This window comes from Pantherophis guttatus, chromosome 6 (genome assembly GCF_059756535.1).
Source record: "Pantherophis guttatus breed Tessera chromosome 6, ASM5975653v1, whole genome shotgun sequence".
NCBI classification, from domain to species: Eukaryota; Metazoa; Chordata; class Lepidosauria; order Squamata; family Colubridae; genus Pantherophis; species Pantherophis guttatus.
Window position 1 is genome coordinate 522,927 of NC_142068.1, and position 14,519 is coordinate 537,445.

Consider the following 14,519-nt stretch of genomic DNA (forward strand, 5'->3'; position numbering starts at 1 on the left):
AAACGTAAGAGTAGGAAAAGTTTAGTGTGTTGCGGTGCTGTGGTTGGGTTTTTAGGGGGTTGTTATTACTGTACTACTACTAGTAATATTAATTACTAGTTAATAGTTAATTAATATAGCCATCTACTCTTCTGGATTTGTTCAGTTTTATTTTGTTTTTATTGAATAGAATTGCCTTGCATAGGATTGCATATTAAGTTTCTAAATAATTAATCCAGAAAAGAGGATAGTGGCATCTTAATGTGGGCTCCATTAAATGGGCTTTATTATTACAAAAAGCCAAGGGGCGCCAACATTAGGAGTGCTAGTCTCAACTCACGGTCTCCACAACATCACAGGGTCTCTCTCTGTGTTTACCACTGGATCGGTATCCCTTGGAGGGAGATTCACTTTGTATCTGTAGAGGTTCTCCATCCTCCAAGGCCCTGGGGGTCCCCAGAAGGCAACTGGACTTTCGTTTTTTCTCCCTTGAAAACATTTTGCTTTTCATCCAAGAAGCTTCTTCAGTTCCGGATGAGAAGTGAAACGTTTCCACGGGAAACAAAAGCCCCAAGAAAGCCCAGATGCCTTTTGGAAAAAGCACCCTGGGGACCACCAGGACCGGGATGACTGAGATAAACATGAGATCCGTCTCCCTTCCCTTCCCCTGGTGCCTGTAGAGGCTCCCCATCCTCCGAGGCCCTGGGGGTCCCCAGAAGGCATCTGGGCTTTCTTGGGGCTTTTGGTTTCCTTTGAAGGCGTTTCGACTCCCATCCAAGGAGCTTCTCCAGTTCTGAGGAAGGAGGCCTTCTGGGGCGTCGGTTCCCCCGGGCATCGCAGCATCACCGCTCCCTTCCTACAACGGGGACAGACCGCAGAGCCTCCCGCCCTACACCCCCCCCCCACCCCACCCCCGGTATCCCCTGACCATCCCCAGCAGGGGCGGCGACGGAGAGGCCGCCTTCCTGCCCCCAAAACGCATCTCCCACGCGGGAGCACCGGAGGGCGGGGGGGGGACCCTCGGGAGGCATCGGAGGCGCCTCGGCTGAGCCCGGGCCGAGCGGAGCAAGGCGAGTCTGGGCGGCCGGAGGAAGAGACGCTTCCCGGGAGCCACGCGGATCCCGGTCCCCCCCCGGCCCCTCAGCCCCGCCGGGCACCAGGAAGCGGGAGTCGCGGCCCCGGCTCTGTGGAGGCGCCCCGCACTAACCAGGCCGCCGCCGCCGCCGCCGTCGCCGCCCGAGCCCTCCACATCTTGCGCCGCCCGGCCCTGCCGGTCCCTCGCAGCCTCCGCCGCCGCCTCCTCGCCCTTCAGCCGCTTCCGCTTCCGGCCCGTCGGCCCAGCGTCCGCCGAAGCGCTGCGCCTGCGCGCCAGGTTCCGGGAGGGGCCGCGATTGGGCGGACGCGCCGCGCCGTAGACTCAGCAAAGCGCAAGAGGGGTCGCGCTTAGCCGCTCCGATTCGCTATCGGGTCCCTCGTCTGCCCCCCATCCGCTCCCGCCGCCCAGCCCGGAAGGCCCCGGCGCTGCCTGGACGGAGACGGACTCCCCAAAGGACCTTCCTCGGCGCCCCTGCGATGCCCAACCCCGGCAGCCCTAGACCGCCGATCGGCCTTTCTCCAGCTCAGCAACTCTGCGAGGGCCGGACTCCAACTCCCAGAATCCCCCCAGCCGCCACACGTGGACTCCCCACTCCCCCCAGTTGGTGCACTGGGACTCCAACTCCCAGAATCCTCAGCACACGTGGACTCCGGTTCCCAGGAGCCCCTAGCTAGTTTACAGGGACTCCAACTCCCAGAATCCCCTGCCAGCCCAGGTTGTCTCCAGTTGCCAGCTCCTCCTTCCCAGCCGATCTGCTGTTTTTATCCATTCAGTCAGTGGCGCCAAAGAGCCAAATTGTGCCACTCAAGACATGAGATTTGGAAAGCTGGCAAGGGGGCGGCTCAGGCCTACCTCCTTTTGCCCCCAAGACCCCCACCGTCTTCCTCTGGAAGGCAAAGCACCGCCAATTGCAGAACCACGAGGCCACCGGTGGCACTTTCTCTGCCAGGCCCACAGAGGGCAGCCACTGAAACACCTGGGGTTTGTGATCCCCCCCTTATGGCCTCCATCCCGCCTGAAAAGTGGATCCACTTGTTAATAGTTGGTCTGAACACTTGTGCCCCTTCAGTTTTGCCCCAGTCTTGTATTTGCACTCTAAATTAATAGAATAGCAGAGTTGGAAAGTACCTTGGAGGTTTTCTAAGCAGGAGATCGTGTCCCATTTCAGACAAATGGCTGTCCCATGTCCTTAAAAACTGATGGAGCACCCATAACTTCTGGAGGCAAGCTGTTTTGTTTGTTTCTTGCTTCTCCCCATGGAAATCCCAGTTGCTTCTGGGGGTGTCATCATTTCCTCCCTTCCTCCCTCATTCCTGCCAGGAATGGAAGACCTCTTGGAGGCAGGAGATGCCAAAGGGGGCTTTCTCCCAACTCTCCTCTTATCTCGAAAGGACCTGAAGACAGTTTGCTCCAGCAGATCTTTGCATCCATGGTGGTTGGGACACCGATACTTGTTTTACTTCTGTTCCGTGGATCATGTTGTTTTTTTTTCTTTTTTCTGTGATATGCACCACCTCACATTATTATTATTATTATTATTATTATTATTATTATTATTATTATTTTATTTCTATACCACCCTTCTCCTGCGGGACTCAGGGCGTACAGCCAAGATAAAACATTGCATATAAAATTTAAAAACAATTTAAAAAAAAATTAAATAATTTCGGCCCAAGATATTAAAAACAACCCAATTAAAACCAAATTCAATTAAAACTGAGAGGATGGGATCAAGCCAGCCCAGCTAGATGGAATAGGTGTGTTTTCAGGGCCCGACAAAAAGTCCGGAGGTCTGATATCGTGCGTATCTCAGGGGGCAGGTCATTCCAGAGGGCAGGGGCTGCCACAGAGAAGGCTCTCCCCCTGGGGGTCGCCAGCCGACACTGTCTGGCCGACGGCACCCTGAGGAGGCCCACTCTGTGCGAGCGAACCGGTCGGTGGGAGGCTATTGGCGGCAGAAGGCGGTCTCACAGATAACCCGGCCCTAAGCCATGGAGCACTTTAAAGGTGGTCACCAACACCTTGAAGCGCACCCGGAAGACCACAGGAAGCCAGTGCAGCTCGCGCAGGAGAGGTGTCACATGGGAGCGCCCCGTCGCTCCCATAATCCCCTGCGCGGCCGCATTCTGGACCAACTGGAGCCTTCGGGTGCACCCCAAGGGGAGCCCCATGTAGAGAGCGTTACAGTAGTCCAGGCGGGAAGTGACGAGGGCATGAGTGACCGTGCGTAAGGAGTCCCGATCCAGAAAGGGGTGCAACTGGCGTATCAGGCGAACCTGATAAAAAGCCCCCCTGGCCACGGCCTTCATGTGCTCTTCTAAAGACAGCCGTGGATCCAGGAGGATGCCTAAGTTGCGAGCCTTCTCTGTGGGGGCCGTGATTCGCCCCCAATAGCCAGCGATGGCACCAGCTGGCTATATCGGGACGCCGGAAGCCACAGCCACTCGGTCTTGGAAGGGTTGAGTCGGAGCCTGTTTCTCCCCATCCAGGCCCGCATAAAAGCATCTTGAGCTGACTTAGAATAACAGAGTTGGAAGGGACCTCAGACATCTTCTAGTCCAGCCCCCTGCTCAAGCAGGAGATCCTCTACCATTTCAGACATGTGGCTGTCCAGTCTCCTCTTGAAAACCTCCAGTGATGGAGCACCCACAACTTCTGGAGGCAAGCTGTTCCATTGTTTGATTGTTCGCATTTGTGGTACCCACAAATAGTAAACAACCCCCCCAATCCCACTGGATTGGGATTCCACACAAAGCATCTGCTGCCCTTCCTAGTTTCCTGCTCTGCAGAGGGAGAAGCTGAACCCCAGAAAAGCCCAGGATTGGCTGTGTTGCTTTATCTATGAAGCGCCCCTCCTTTAAGGGGAGCCTCCAGTGTTAGTTGCAGGCCCAGAAGGCCTCATCCCTGGGTGGCTCCCTCTACCTAAGGAGGAGGAGGAGGAGGAAAGGGTTGCTTTGCTGAGTTTTAGGCTGTTAAAATGGATGGTTTAATGTTAAAAGGAATGGCTCCATTAAGGAGACCAGGGAGAAAAGGCACGTCGTTTGGGCAGCGCCGCTGGCACTTGGGTGGCAGGCAGAGAGCCACTGTTGGGGACAGCCGGGGCCCCTCTCCACTCCACCTGCTTATGACCAGAAGGACCCTCAGCGATCAGGCTGAGCGTCTGCAGCGGAACCAGCCGAGAGGTGCTCATTCCGGTCACCTGCCGCTTCTGCCTGGTTCTCGGGGAAAGGAGCTTCTGGTTGCAGCAACTCCAGCTTTCTGGGGACCTTTCCGTGGTGTCCCGGGAGCCCAGCTCAATTTGCGGTGGAATTTCTCTGAAAAAGGGCCCAGTGAGTTCCAAAGAGCCAGAAAATAGTTCAGCATTTTCAGAAAACAGAAACATTTATTTTGCCCTGAATCACAGGCCATGGATCCACAAGTTCTTTCTTTAAGCTTGTCCTCTCCACAGAATTTCCTCCGTCCTTCCAGGATGCAAAGCGGAAGAGTGAAGGATTTGGGGGAGGCCCTCTTTGGGACACGAAAAGGTGAGGGGGCGAGGAAGCACCTCCAGGCCTCCTCCGCTCCAAATGGCCTCTTTCCCACAACCAGGGGCCCACCTGGTGGCAGTCACACAATACCTGCCTTGTCGGGAGACAACCCCCCCCATACATCTCCTAATTTCTGCAGGCAGCCCTCCCCTTTGCCGGGCCTGGGACCTGCCTGGGCACGTGGAACCGCTGCTCTCTCGAGTGGCCCCATCGGAAGGGAGCCTGGTCTCTTTGGTGCTGGAGAAAGGAGGGTGAGGAAAGGTGTTTTCACCTGGAGCTCCGGGGAGGAGCTGTCCCTCCGCAGCAGGAGCCTTGCAGGAGGAAGGTGTGGCCCTGCAGGTCAGCCTGGTATATAAACTGCAACATCCCTGCCGGCCCAGGAAGGGCTGTTGGGCTGGCAGGCTTGGGGGAACCTCCAGAGACCCACTGGGACCGCTGGCCATGGGGGAGAAGCATGGCGGGAGCCACCGGGCCCTGCTCAATGAGGGAGAGGAAGCTGAAATGGTGAGTCTGTCCCACATGCCCCTTTCTTCCCCTCCACTGTTGCCTGGGAGGCAGCCTCTTGCCCTGAAGGAGAGCTGTTCCTGCAGGGCTGCCCCAAAGTGCCATCTGAGCAGCCTCCAGAAGCTCTGGCAATGGGGGCAGAGTGGGGGGGGGACTGGCAGAAGGGAGGGAAACCCTCTCCAAGGAAAGGGGCTCTTTTGCTGAGGGTCCGACTGCTGCTCTCCGCACTACCGTCAAGCCCTCTGCGGACCTTGGCAGTCACCTACAACTCTTACTTGGCAACTCTGACTGGGAGGGGGCTGTCTTCTGGGAATGGCCCAGACGCCGATCAGGGTGGTCTTCCCTGGCTTTATTGCACAGAAGGTCATCGTTGCTTCCCCTCCGATGTGACATTCATCACTCAAGAAGTTGCCCCGAGCTAACCCCGCCCTCCGCCGCCACGGGAAGAACCCTGGAAGCCCGTCAGCGGCCGCTGCCCGTCGGAGTCCCTGCGGGAGTGGAGAGGCTGCCAGCGCCCCTCCCGCCGCTCTCCCCGGGGCGAGCAGCCCGCCTCTTGTGTACCTGGAGCAGAGCCCCGGCGGACGGTCGGGAGCTCCGCGGGGCAGGTGGGAGGGGGGCTTCCTCCGGCCTCTTTCGCCGGACAGGCCGTCTGCGGAAACAGTTGCAAGGCAGAAGGCTCGGTCGGCGTCCTCTGGAAGCCCCGCGCTCAGCCGAACTTCCCCGGACGAAGCCCTGCGCCAGCCTCTCGCTCGCCTCGCCGCCTCTCTGGCCAGGAGGCAGCCCGATCCGCAGCCCTTCGGAAGCGGCGCACGGGTTCTTTGGGGCCCCCGGCCGGATTGGGGGAGTTGGGGCGGCTCTCCCTGGCAGGCTTTCTGGAGGGGGGGCAGGTAGCGAAGGCGCCCAGTCTCTACATGCCCCAGAGGACAGGTACATTTCCAAAGTTACACATTTAACTTTCATTTTCAGCACTTAGCAATGCCAAGGACACCAGAAGAACCCACAATATCACATTTAATTTTATATTAAAGTAATGTAATATATAATAAATGTCAAAATTAATTCAGTTAATATATGATAAGGTTTATTAAAGTTAATTGAAACTAATTTAATTAATTTTATATACCACCCATCTTGCTGTCAAGTGACTCTGGGCAGCTTATAACATCAGTACGGGTGTCCAGCAGAGGTGCAGGTATGAAGCCTTGAGGGAGGGTCTCCACAGGGTATGGTCCAAAGAGAGCTGCAACAGTGTGATTGACAGGTGTAATGCATATATCATTGCAGCCCTCCTCTTTGACTGTTCCCTGTGGACTCCCTTGCCTGAGGGCCGTTTTCTCAGTGCTGAAGTTTGGACTTGGTGCCCAGCCGCGAAGGCTCCCCTGCCCCCTTCTGGCCCTTCCCACTTTGACAGTCGTTGCTTCACAGCCCTCCCTTACCTTTGCTACAGAAGCGGCCGAGCAGGAGAGAATTGTAGGCAGGAGCAGCTTGGGATATTGAGGCTCCAGATATTGAGGCCATCTGTGGCCCAGACACCCAGCAGCCCATTGAAGGGTTGGGCAAGGGGTCCTGGGTGGCCATTGGCATGGGGCGGGGGGGGGGGGGCTCCTCAGCTCCTGCTCCCCAGGCCCTTCCAGAACATCCTCCCTCCTGAGCCTCTGCTGCTGAAATGCTTCTTTCTTTGAGACTGAGACGGGGTGTGGACCATCCCAAGACCCTCTGGGACATCTCTTGCAGGCCCAGGACCTACGAGGTCCCATTCAAGGATCCTGGGATCCAGCTGCTCGCTCCCCCCAGTGGATGTCTTAATTTAGCCTCCTCTTCCACCAGAGGCCCAGCCTTGGAGCTCTTCCGCATTTTTAGGGGAGGGCATCGCCGGACTTGGGAGAAGAGTTTCTCCAAAGCAAACCAGGAACAGCTCCCTCGTTCTCTTGGGCCAGACCCCAGGGGTTGAGAAGAGAGAGGAAAAAGGGACAGGTGGCCACAAGAACTAGCTGGGCTGGCTTGAGCTAAATTTTAAATTGATTTTAAATTGGGTTGTTTTAATTTACGGCCAAAATATTTAATTATTTTAATACTGTTTTTTAAATTTTGTATGCTCTGTTTTTATCTAGGCTGTGCACCGCCCTGAGTCCTATTTGGAGAAGGGCGGTATAGAAATTTAATAAATAAATAAATAAATAAATAAATAAATAAATAAATAAATAAGAAGGAGCCAGGGCTTGAGACGAGAGAGGCCACAGTCCAGGAGCCAATGGTGGTGGCAGAAGGTGGCAGATCCTGCCTGGTAAAGCCCCAGGCAAGGATGTGCCACCTTCTGCTACCCTCGGTCTAGTCGCTTGGCAGCCAGAGACAGGGCCCAGCCCTGCGCGTCTGAGGCCGAGGCCATGCCAGTGTTTGGATCGGGTGTTCTTCAGAGACGCCTGCCAAAAAATAGGCCAGAGTCACGACCATCCCAAGCAGAATAAAAAGCAGGCAATTAAAAGAAATACAGGGCCAGCAATTACAGCAGTGATTAAAACAATTAAAGCCCAGAGTTCAAAAACCAGGGAGAGATCCGGAAAGGAAGCCCCACCCAGAAGAACCGGTCACTCCCTGCCTTGCATCAGCTGGGAGGGACCTTCGGCATCTACCGGGATGGGACCAGCTGACGGCGGCTGCCAAATTCCTGACACAGACCTCACCCAGGCTCCGTAGAGCTGCACGGGGCTCCTTCAGTTCCCATCCTCCTAGAGCCAGTAGCACCAACGGCAGCCTGGGAGAGGGAGGAGGGCAGGGGATGGGCAGCCTTTCCGGAGCAGACCACTTGGGGGAAGCTGGGATGACAAGAGTAGAGGAAGTCCTCCACTTAACGGCAGTTTGCTTAGTGACCGTTTGAAGTTACAACAGCACTGAAAAAAGCGACACGACCGTTTTCCACGTGATGACCATGGCAGCAGCCCCACGGCCACCTGATTTACCTTCGGGTGTTTATCAAATGACTCAGGTTTACGATGGCTGCCGTGTCCCCTTTTGTGACCTTCTGACAAGCAAAATTAATGGGGAAGCCGGATTCACTTCACAACGGTGTTACTAACTGAACATTTTCAGTGATTCACTTAACCACTGTGGCAAGAAATGTCATAAAATGGGACAAAATTCACTTAACTGTCTCGCTTAACAACATAAATTTGGGGCTCAATTGTGGTTGTAATTTGAGGACTAAAGGCAAGAGGCCTCTCGCTTTGCCCAAAGTTTCCCTTCCCTAAACCGGATGGAATTGGCTGGTTTGATGGAGTCCAGGAACCAACCCGGCATCTGATCTCCTGGAAATGTAAGCAAAACAGTCCTGAAACGAACCGCAGGGATTCTCGTGAATTCAAAAGCACCTTGTTAGCTTCCCTTAAATCCCTCCTCTGCACTTCAGGCACCTGGCTGCCAAAAGTCCTTGTGCCCAAAGCAGAGCTTGGTTCATTTTGGAGGCATCCTACTTGTAGCTTGGAGGCCGGCCAAGGAATTTGGCCAGATGCAGGTCAGGGGAAAGAGGCTGAAGTGGGCCTGGAGGACCAGCCCTGAGAGGTCTCCGAACAAGGGATCCCATCCACGCAAGCAGCCTGAGCCCAAACTCACTTTGTCCACTCGAAAATCTATTTGCTCCCTGCCTCTGTTGGACGCTGCCTGAATGGATTTCCAGGGAATGGATTTCCTGTTCATCTCTTGTTGGGGGGAATCAGCAAAAGAGTTTTAGCTTAAAAGTAAGCAATGAGTTTCTACAGATGGATCACCATCTCCTCCATCCAGCAGAGGTTGCAGTCTTCTTCTGAGAGGAAGCATCATAGGTACTTCCTCGATTGATAGGGAGACCCTTCCTCCTCCTCCTCCCTTCCAGCACTGATGATGTTACCTAGTTCGGTCATGAAACATCTGCAAGGAAACGGTCAAGCTCAGAGAGCACCAAGGACCTGACAGTCCTCCTCGTCCACCTTCTGCTCTTCCTGATGTGGTGCTTGACAGATGCCTGCCTGTAGGTCCAGAGCCAGACCTTCTTCCCCCAGGAAGCAGCAGGAGCTTCTGAGACTTGGGCAGCAGCCCCGTTTCCATCTGACTTGAGGATGCCAACATTGGATCTGAGATCTGCCATGTGTCACCTGTGGCCATGTAGAGATTCTAGGCTGATTTCCCCCTTTTCACTCTACCCCCAAGTTCTGCCATCTCTCCTCCTGCAGGTTGACTGTCTTGACTGTCTGTCTCTAAGTGGCTCAGTGGCTAAGATGCTGATCTTGTCGATCAGAAAGGTCAGCGGTTCGAATCCCTCGTATAGGTCTCCTGCGTGAGCAGAGGGGGTTGGACTAGATGACCTCCAAGGTCCCTTCCAACTCTGTTACTGTTACTTCGAGAACAGCCACAAGATGAGTTTTTACTACGGTGGGACTGAGCCTTGACGCTGACTGAGTGGGAAGGGCTCCCTTCATGCAGTTTTTCTTTCCAGGAGATCTTGGGCTACAAGACCCGGGGCTTCCGGAGGGCCCTGTGCCTGGCTGGCTACGTCCTGTCCTGCGGGGGCCTCCTGCTTCTCTTCCACTGGAAACCCGAGTGGGATGTCTGGGCCAACTGCCAGCCCTGCAGCTTGGAAGAGGCTGATGTGGTGCTGCTCAGGACCACGGTAGGTGCCCCCCTCCCTTCTCATGGGAGCTTGCTCTCCAAAGGAGAATATTTGTAGCTTGGTGGGGGTGGGTGGGTACACTGAGGGGTCTTTGGTGCTCTCTGAGCGTGATTGTTTCCTTGCAGACGTTTCATTACCCAAAGTAGGTAACACCATCCGTGCCAATCATGCTTAACTGCCAAAGAGGGTGAGGAATGAAAGAAAAGCAGAGGAAGGAATTGCAGTTTTGCATTCCTGAAAAATTATTGGGGTTTTGAAGACTGGGTGGATCTCGCTTTTAATCTGGAATCTCCTTTGTTCTCGATTCAGTCTCCTCTCCTCACCTGAATCAACCATCGTTGCCTGCTTTGAACCATGGTGGGCTGACCAGGACAGACCCCATGGAGGGTTTCCAGCAAAAATGGGACCAGTTGGATAGAAAGATAGAACTTAAAAGAACTGAAGGATCGAGAGCCATGATCGTTTGTGTATTAGCATTAGATTTTGGACAGGGAGAGTTTCATCGCAATCTTGAGTTAAAATCCTGGAACAGGCTTCCCCCAACCGTCTCCGTTTTAAGATGTGTGGACTTCAACTCTCAGAATACCCAGCCACCCATAGTGGGTGGGAAGCGCTGTCCTAGACAGAGGTCCCCAAACTTGGCATCTTTAAGACTCCCAGAACAAGTCTTAAAATTGCCGGTTTTGGGAGGCCCTGATCGAGAGGGGCATTAATGCCAACCAGTGGTGGGTTTCTACTGGTAGTGGTGGCAGCAGGATCAGTGGTGGGTTGCTACCGGTTCACCCCGGCTCAGGCAAACTGGTAGCAGTGGCGGCGGGAGGCTCCGCCCAGCCACCCAGCCGTCATCAAATGCGATTTGTGCATGCGCGAGCGAACCGGTAGCAAAGGTAAATGAAACCCACCCCTGGTCAGGAGGCTCGGATGTCATCACGGACACTCTGTGCACGTGCAGAGGGTTCTGCATATGGGCAGAAGCACCGGGCGCGCACGCTCACAGTTCCGAACCAGTAGGGAAGGTAAGTGGGACCCACTACTGATGCCAACCCAGAAGGGGCTCCTGCGAAGAAGATGCTCAGGTGGGCAGGAGGGTGGATGGCTGCTGGTCTGCAAGCTGACCCTGGGACCAACTACAAGCAACCTTCTGGTGCACCTGGCAGGGAGGGGCCACTCCACGTGGTCTCAGAAAAGGGCCTGGCTTGAGGGCTCCAGGGTGGTTTCTCCTCCCTTCCTAACCTGCGTTGTGGTCCTCCATGTCTGTTCTGTTTCCTCAGGATGAATTTCAGATTTGCACCCGGAAAAAGGTGACCTGGATCCCTCTGCCTGCCCACATGAAGCCCAGCTCTCTTGCCATGGATGACCAGGAGTCGCTCCTGAACAGGGTCACCGAGAAACCCGGGTTCAAGGTAAACAGGGATTCCCATCATCTCATGGGGCTCTAGGAGCCTTCAAGAAGGACAGAAGGATGGGACGAGCAGAGACAAAGATCCTCCTGGCTTGGAGAACTGCTAGTGGTCCTGCCCTTCAGGCCCAGCAGAAAAAGGCTGGAGCTGGCCAGTGCCAAGCCTTTACTCCTCTTACCAGGCTCAGCCGAGCGAGGGGGGCATTGCCAGGCTTCTCTCATGAGCTGCTGGGAGGTGAAACCAGGACACGTCTCCTGTCCTGGCACAGCAAGCAGGGCAGAAATTCACCAGACACTCTCCCTCGAAGCCCCCAGCTCCCATAATCCACAGGCATACTGGTTCAGAGGGGGAGGCAGTTGTATTCCACTCCTTGGTGGGGAGCCAGGTTGGAGAAGGTTGCCCCACCAGGCCCCACTGCCGGCTGGAAACCCCCTGCTTTGCTTCTCAGGGTTACGCGATGACTTTAATGTGTCTGGTTGCCTTTAAAAGAAGCTTCTTGGATGAGAAGCGAAACATTTTCAAGGAAAAAAGCAAAAAGAAAGTCCAGTTGCCTTTTGGAAAAGCACTTTTGGGTTAAACAAGTCTGTTCTTCCCCAGAGGACTTTTTTCTGCCAGAAACTAGAAGTAAATGGTGGAAACTGACCAAAAAACCCCTTCAAAATTCTCATTCATGTGACCACCGGATGTTGCAATCAGCCATAAATGCAAACAGGCTGCCTGTGTCCAAACGGGATCACATGATCTGTGGGCATCAAAACTTAATTTTTGAAGTACAGATGCCCACAAGTCTGTTGTAACTTCGAATGGTCATTAAGTGGGGAGTACCTGTAATAGTTTTTCTTCCCCTCCTTCAAGCTCTCCAGTGCTGCCCCCTCCCCCAACTGGTTCACCTCTTCCTTAAGCCTAAAGTTTGGTGTGGTCTCCCCTCCCCACCAGCTTCAGGCCTGAGAGCATCTGGGACCCCCGTCCCCTCACTGTGGCTGCTGTCCTTGCTTGGCTCCGCAGGTGCGATCCCTCCAGGTGCAGAAGATCCGGTACGCCTGGGACTTCTCTGCTCGGGAGTTTCGGAAAGTTGGGTGAGTCCAGTTTCAGCCGCCGGGGAAGGAGGTGCAGCCAATGAAAACTGCCCTCTAACACCAGCTGGGCCCTCTTCTCTTCCCTCAGAGCCCTGGAGGACCATTACAGCTCCCTGGAGATCCATGCCAAGTTTGGGGCAGGGCTGACGAGCCCCCAGCAGGAGCTCAGGTATTCTCATCACTCAGCAGGGCCAGCACACCTGATCAGGCAGAAAGCCCTGTTGGTGTTCAGGGCTCTGGGAGCGTCTTTGCACACGGGATCCACCAGGCCACCTTCCCCCACAAGGTGGGGTGCCTGCCATTGCTCTGTATGGGAATACTGTCCCGCTGGGCCTCTTACTGGTCGAGAGCTTCCCCACCCAGGCTCAGGCCTCTGCAAGACACGGTGGTGGTGGTGGTGGGCTTCTCTCCTGCCAGTGCTGAGCCACTTGCTCAGCTCTGCAGGGCTCTGCTGGTTTGTAGTAGCAGCCCAGGGTGCTTCTTCCACTTTTTCATTCGTGTTGATGTGTTTTAATCTAAAGGTTGTCATTGAAGTGTTGTAATTTGAGGTGTCACCAATAGAAAAGAATCTTTGTAGCTCAGGGTTGAACTGAGGGGTCCTTGACGCTCTCTGAGCTTGGAGGTTTTCTTGCAGATGTTTCAGGACCCAACTAAGTGACATTATCAGTGCTAGAAACCTCACCAAAAATATTACCTAGTTGGGTCCTGAAACGTCCGCAAGAAAACATCCAAGCACAGAGAGCACCAAGGACCCCTCAAGCTTGAGGTGTCACCTGCTGACAGCTCCTGGAGCAGCATTTTGGGTAGGAGCTGGGATATAAAAACACAGGTGGATAAAGGAAGTGATGGGGCAGCTCCCTGGGGGCCAGTTCTAATTTTGGGAAGGACCTGATGATGTCCTCCAGGTCTTCCAAGGACAGGCTCTGCTTCAGGAGACAAAAGTAGCTGCACCCCTGACAGCAGAAGCTACCCCAAGCCAACTCCACCCATTGGGAGGAGCTGTTAGGCGACTTCAGGGTCTCCTGTTCGAAGGACCAGGGCTCCGTGAATGGCCACTCACTCAGGCCACCTGCAGACTCTGGAATGGCTCTAGTGTTGGCCTTGGAGGGGGATCCCGAGCTCATCTCTCTCCCTTCCATATCCTCAGGAGGGAAATCTGTGGCCCCAACACCATCGACATCGAAGTCACGCCGATCTGGAAGCTGTTGGTCAAGGAGGTACTTTCCTTTCTGTGGATTGGCTTCTCTGGCACATTCTGTGGGTCAAGGCAGAGAGTGGGTGTCCTGGGCTTCCCTTTCACCCCCCCACAAAAAGTAGCTCTTTCGCCTTCTGCATCTGAATAGAATAGAACTGGAAGGGGCCTTGGAGGTCTTCTAGTCCAGCCCCCTGCTCAAGCAAGAGAGCCAATACAATTTAAAGACAAATGGCTGTCCAGTCTCTTCTTTTATTGAAAAAGTTTTACAAGTACAAATTTTCCCATTCCCCCCCCCTTTCCCTCCCTAACCCTCCCTAGCCCTCCCCTCCTCCCATGACTTCCCCAAGGTGAAATCCAAATCCAAGTCATATTATATCATCATACTTTACCGCACATCTATTCTACCCCCTGTGTACTATACATTTCTAGATGACATTGAACTATTCTACCCCCTATATACTATACATTTCTACACAACGTTCAACTAAAAGCTATCTGGTACTTCGTAGTTTGATATTTATTCTGCACATAATCTATCCATTTCTTCCACTCCCATGCATAGGTCTCTTGAGTCCGGTCTTTTAAGTATGCTGATATCTTCGCCATTTCTGCAAAACTGGCCACCTTCAAAGTCCATTCTTCAGTAGTAGGCATAACATCCCTTTTCCAATATTGACCAATCAGTAGCCTAGCTGCTCTCACCATGTACAATATCAATTTTGTTTCACCCATTGAAAAGTCCTTAACTATGCCCAATAAAAACAATTGAGGAGAAAATTGGAGTTTTTTCTTCAAAACATTTTGCATAACCCACCAAATTTTTATCCAGAAAGCCTTCACTTTCTTGCAAGTCCACCATATATGTAGCATCTAAACAATCACATTTCCAACATTTTGGTTGAACATTAGGATACATGCACGACAATTTCTTAGGATCTAGATGCTACCTATAAAACATTTTGTAAAAATTTTCCCTCAAATTCTGTGACTGCGTAAATTTAACATTCTGAACCCATATTTTTTCCCACGTTTCCATCATAACTGGTTCTGCAAAGTTTTGCGCCCATTTAATCATACAATCTTTAACCAATTCAGTTTCTGAA

General features: G+C 53.6%; 2 protein-coding genes across 5 annotated transcripts in view; one reads left to right on the forward strand and one right to left on the reverse strand.

The window, feature by feature from the left end:
- OPA1 (OPA1 mitochondrial dynamin like GTPase) overlaps positions 1-1,632 on the reverse strand; it is a 59,353-nt gene extending 57,721 nt beyond the window's left edge. For 2 of the 4 annotated variants that reach the window (XM_060694431.2, XM_060694430.2), the window contains exon 1: positions 1,187-1,308. In XM_060694431.2, coding sequence (XP_060550414.2) covers positions 1,187-1,230 — 44 coding nt within the window. In that variant the 5' untranslated portion in view covers positions 1,231-1,308. Of the gene's footprint in view, positions 1-1,186 lie in introns of all 4 variants that reach the window. The other 2 variants (XM_034424556.3, XM_060694432.2) reach the window with 2 other exon arrangements.
- A 3,326-nt stretch (positions 1,633-4,958) lies between these two features.
- LOC117669832 (uncharacterized) overlaps positions 4,959-14,519 on the forward strand; it is an 82,089-nt gene continuing 72,528 nt past the window's right edge. The window contains exons 1-6 of the mRNA XM_087871986.1: positions 4,959-5,106; positions 9,572-9,745; positions 11,017-11,148; positions 12,151-12,221; positions 12,310-12,390; positions 13,369-13,438. Coding sequence (XP_087728112.1) covers positions 5,044-5,106; positions 9,572-9,745; positions 11,017-11,148; positions 12,151-12,221; positions 12,310-12,390; positions 13,369-13,438 — 591 coding nt within the window. The 5' untranslated portion in view covers positions 4,959-5,043. The remainder of the gene's footprint in view (positions 5,107-9,571; positions 9,746-11,016; positions 11,149-12,150; positions 12,222-12,309; positions 12,391-13,368; positions 13,439-14,519) is intronic.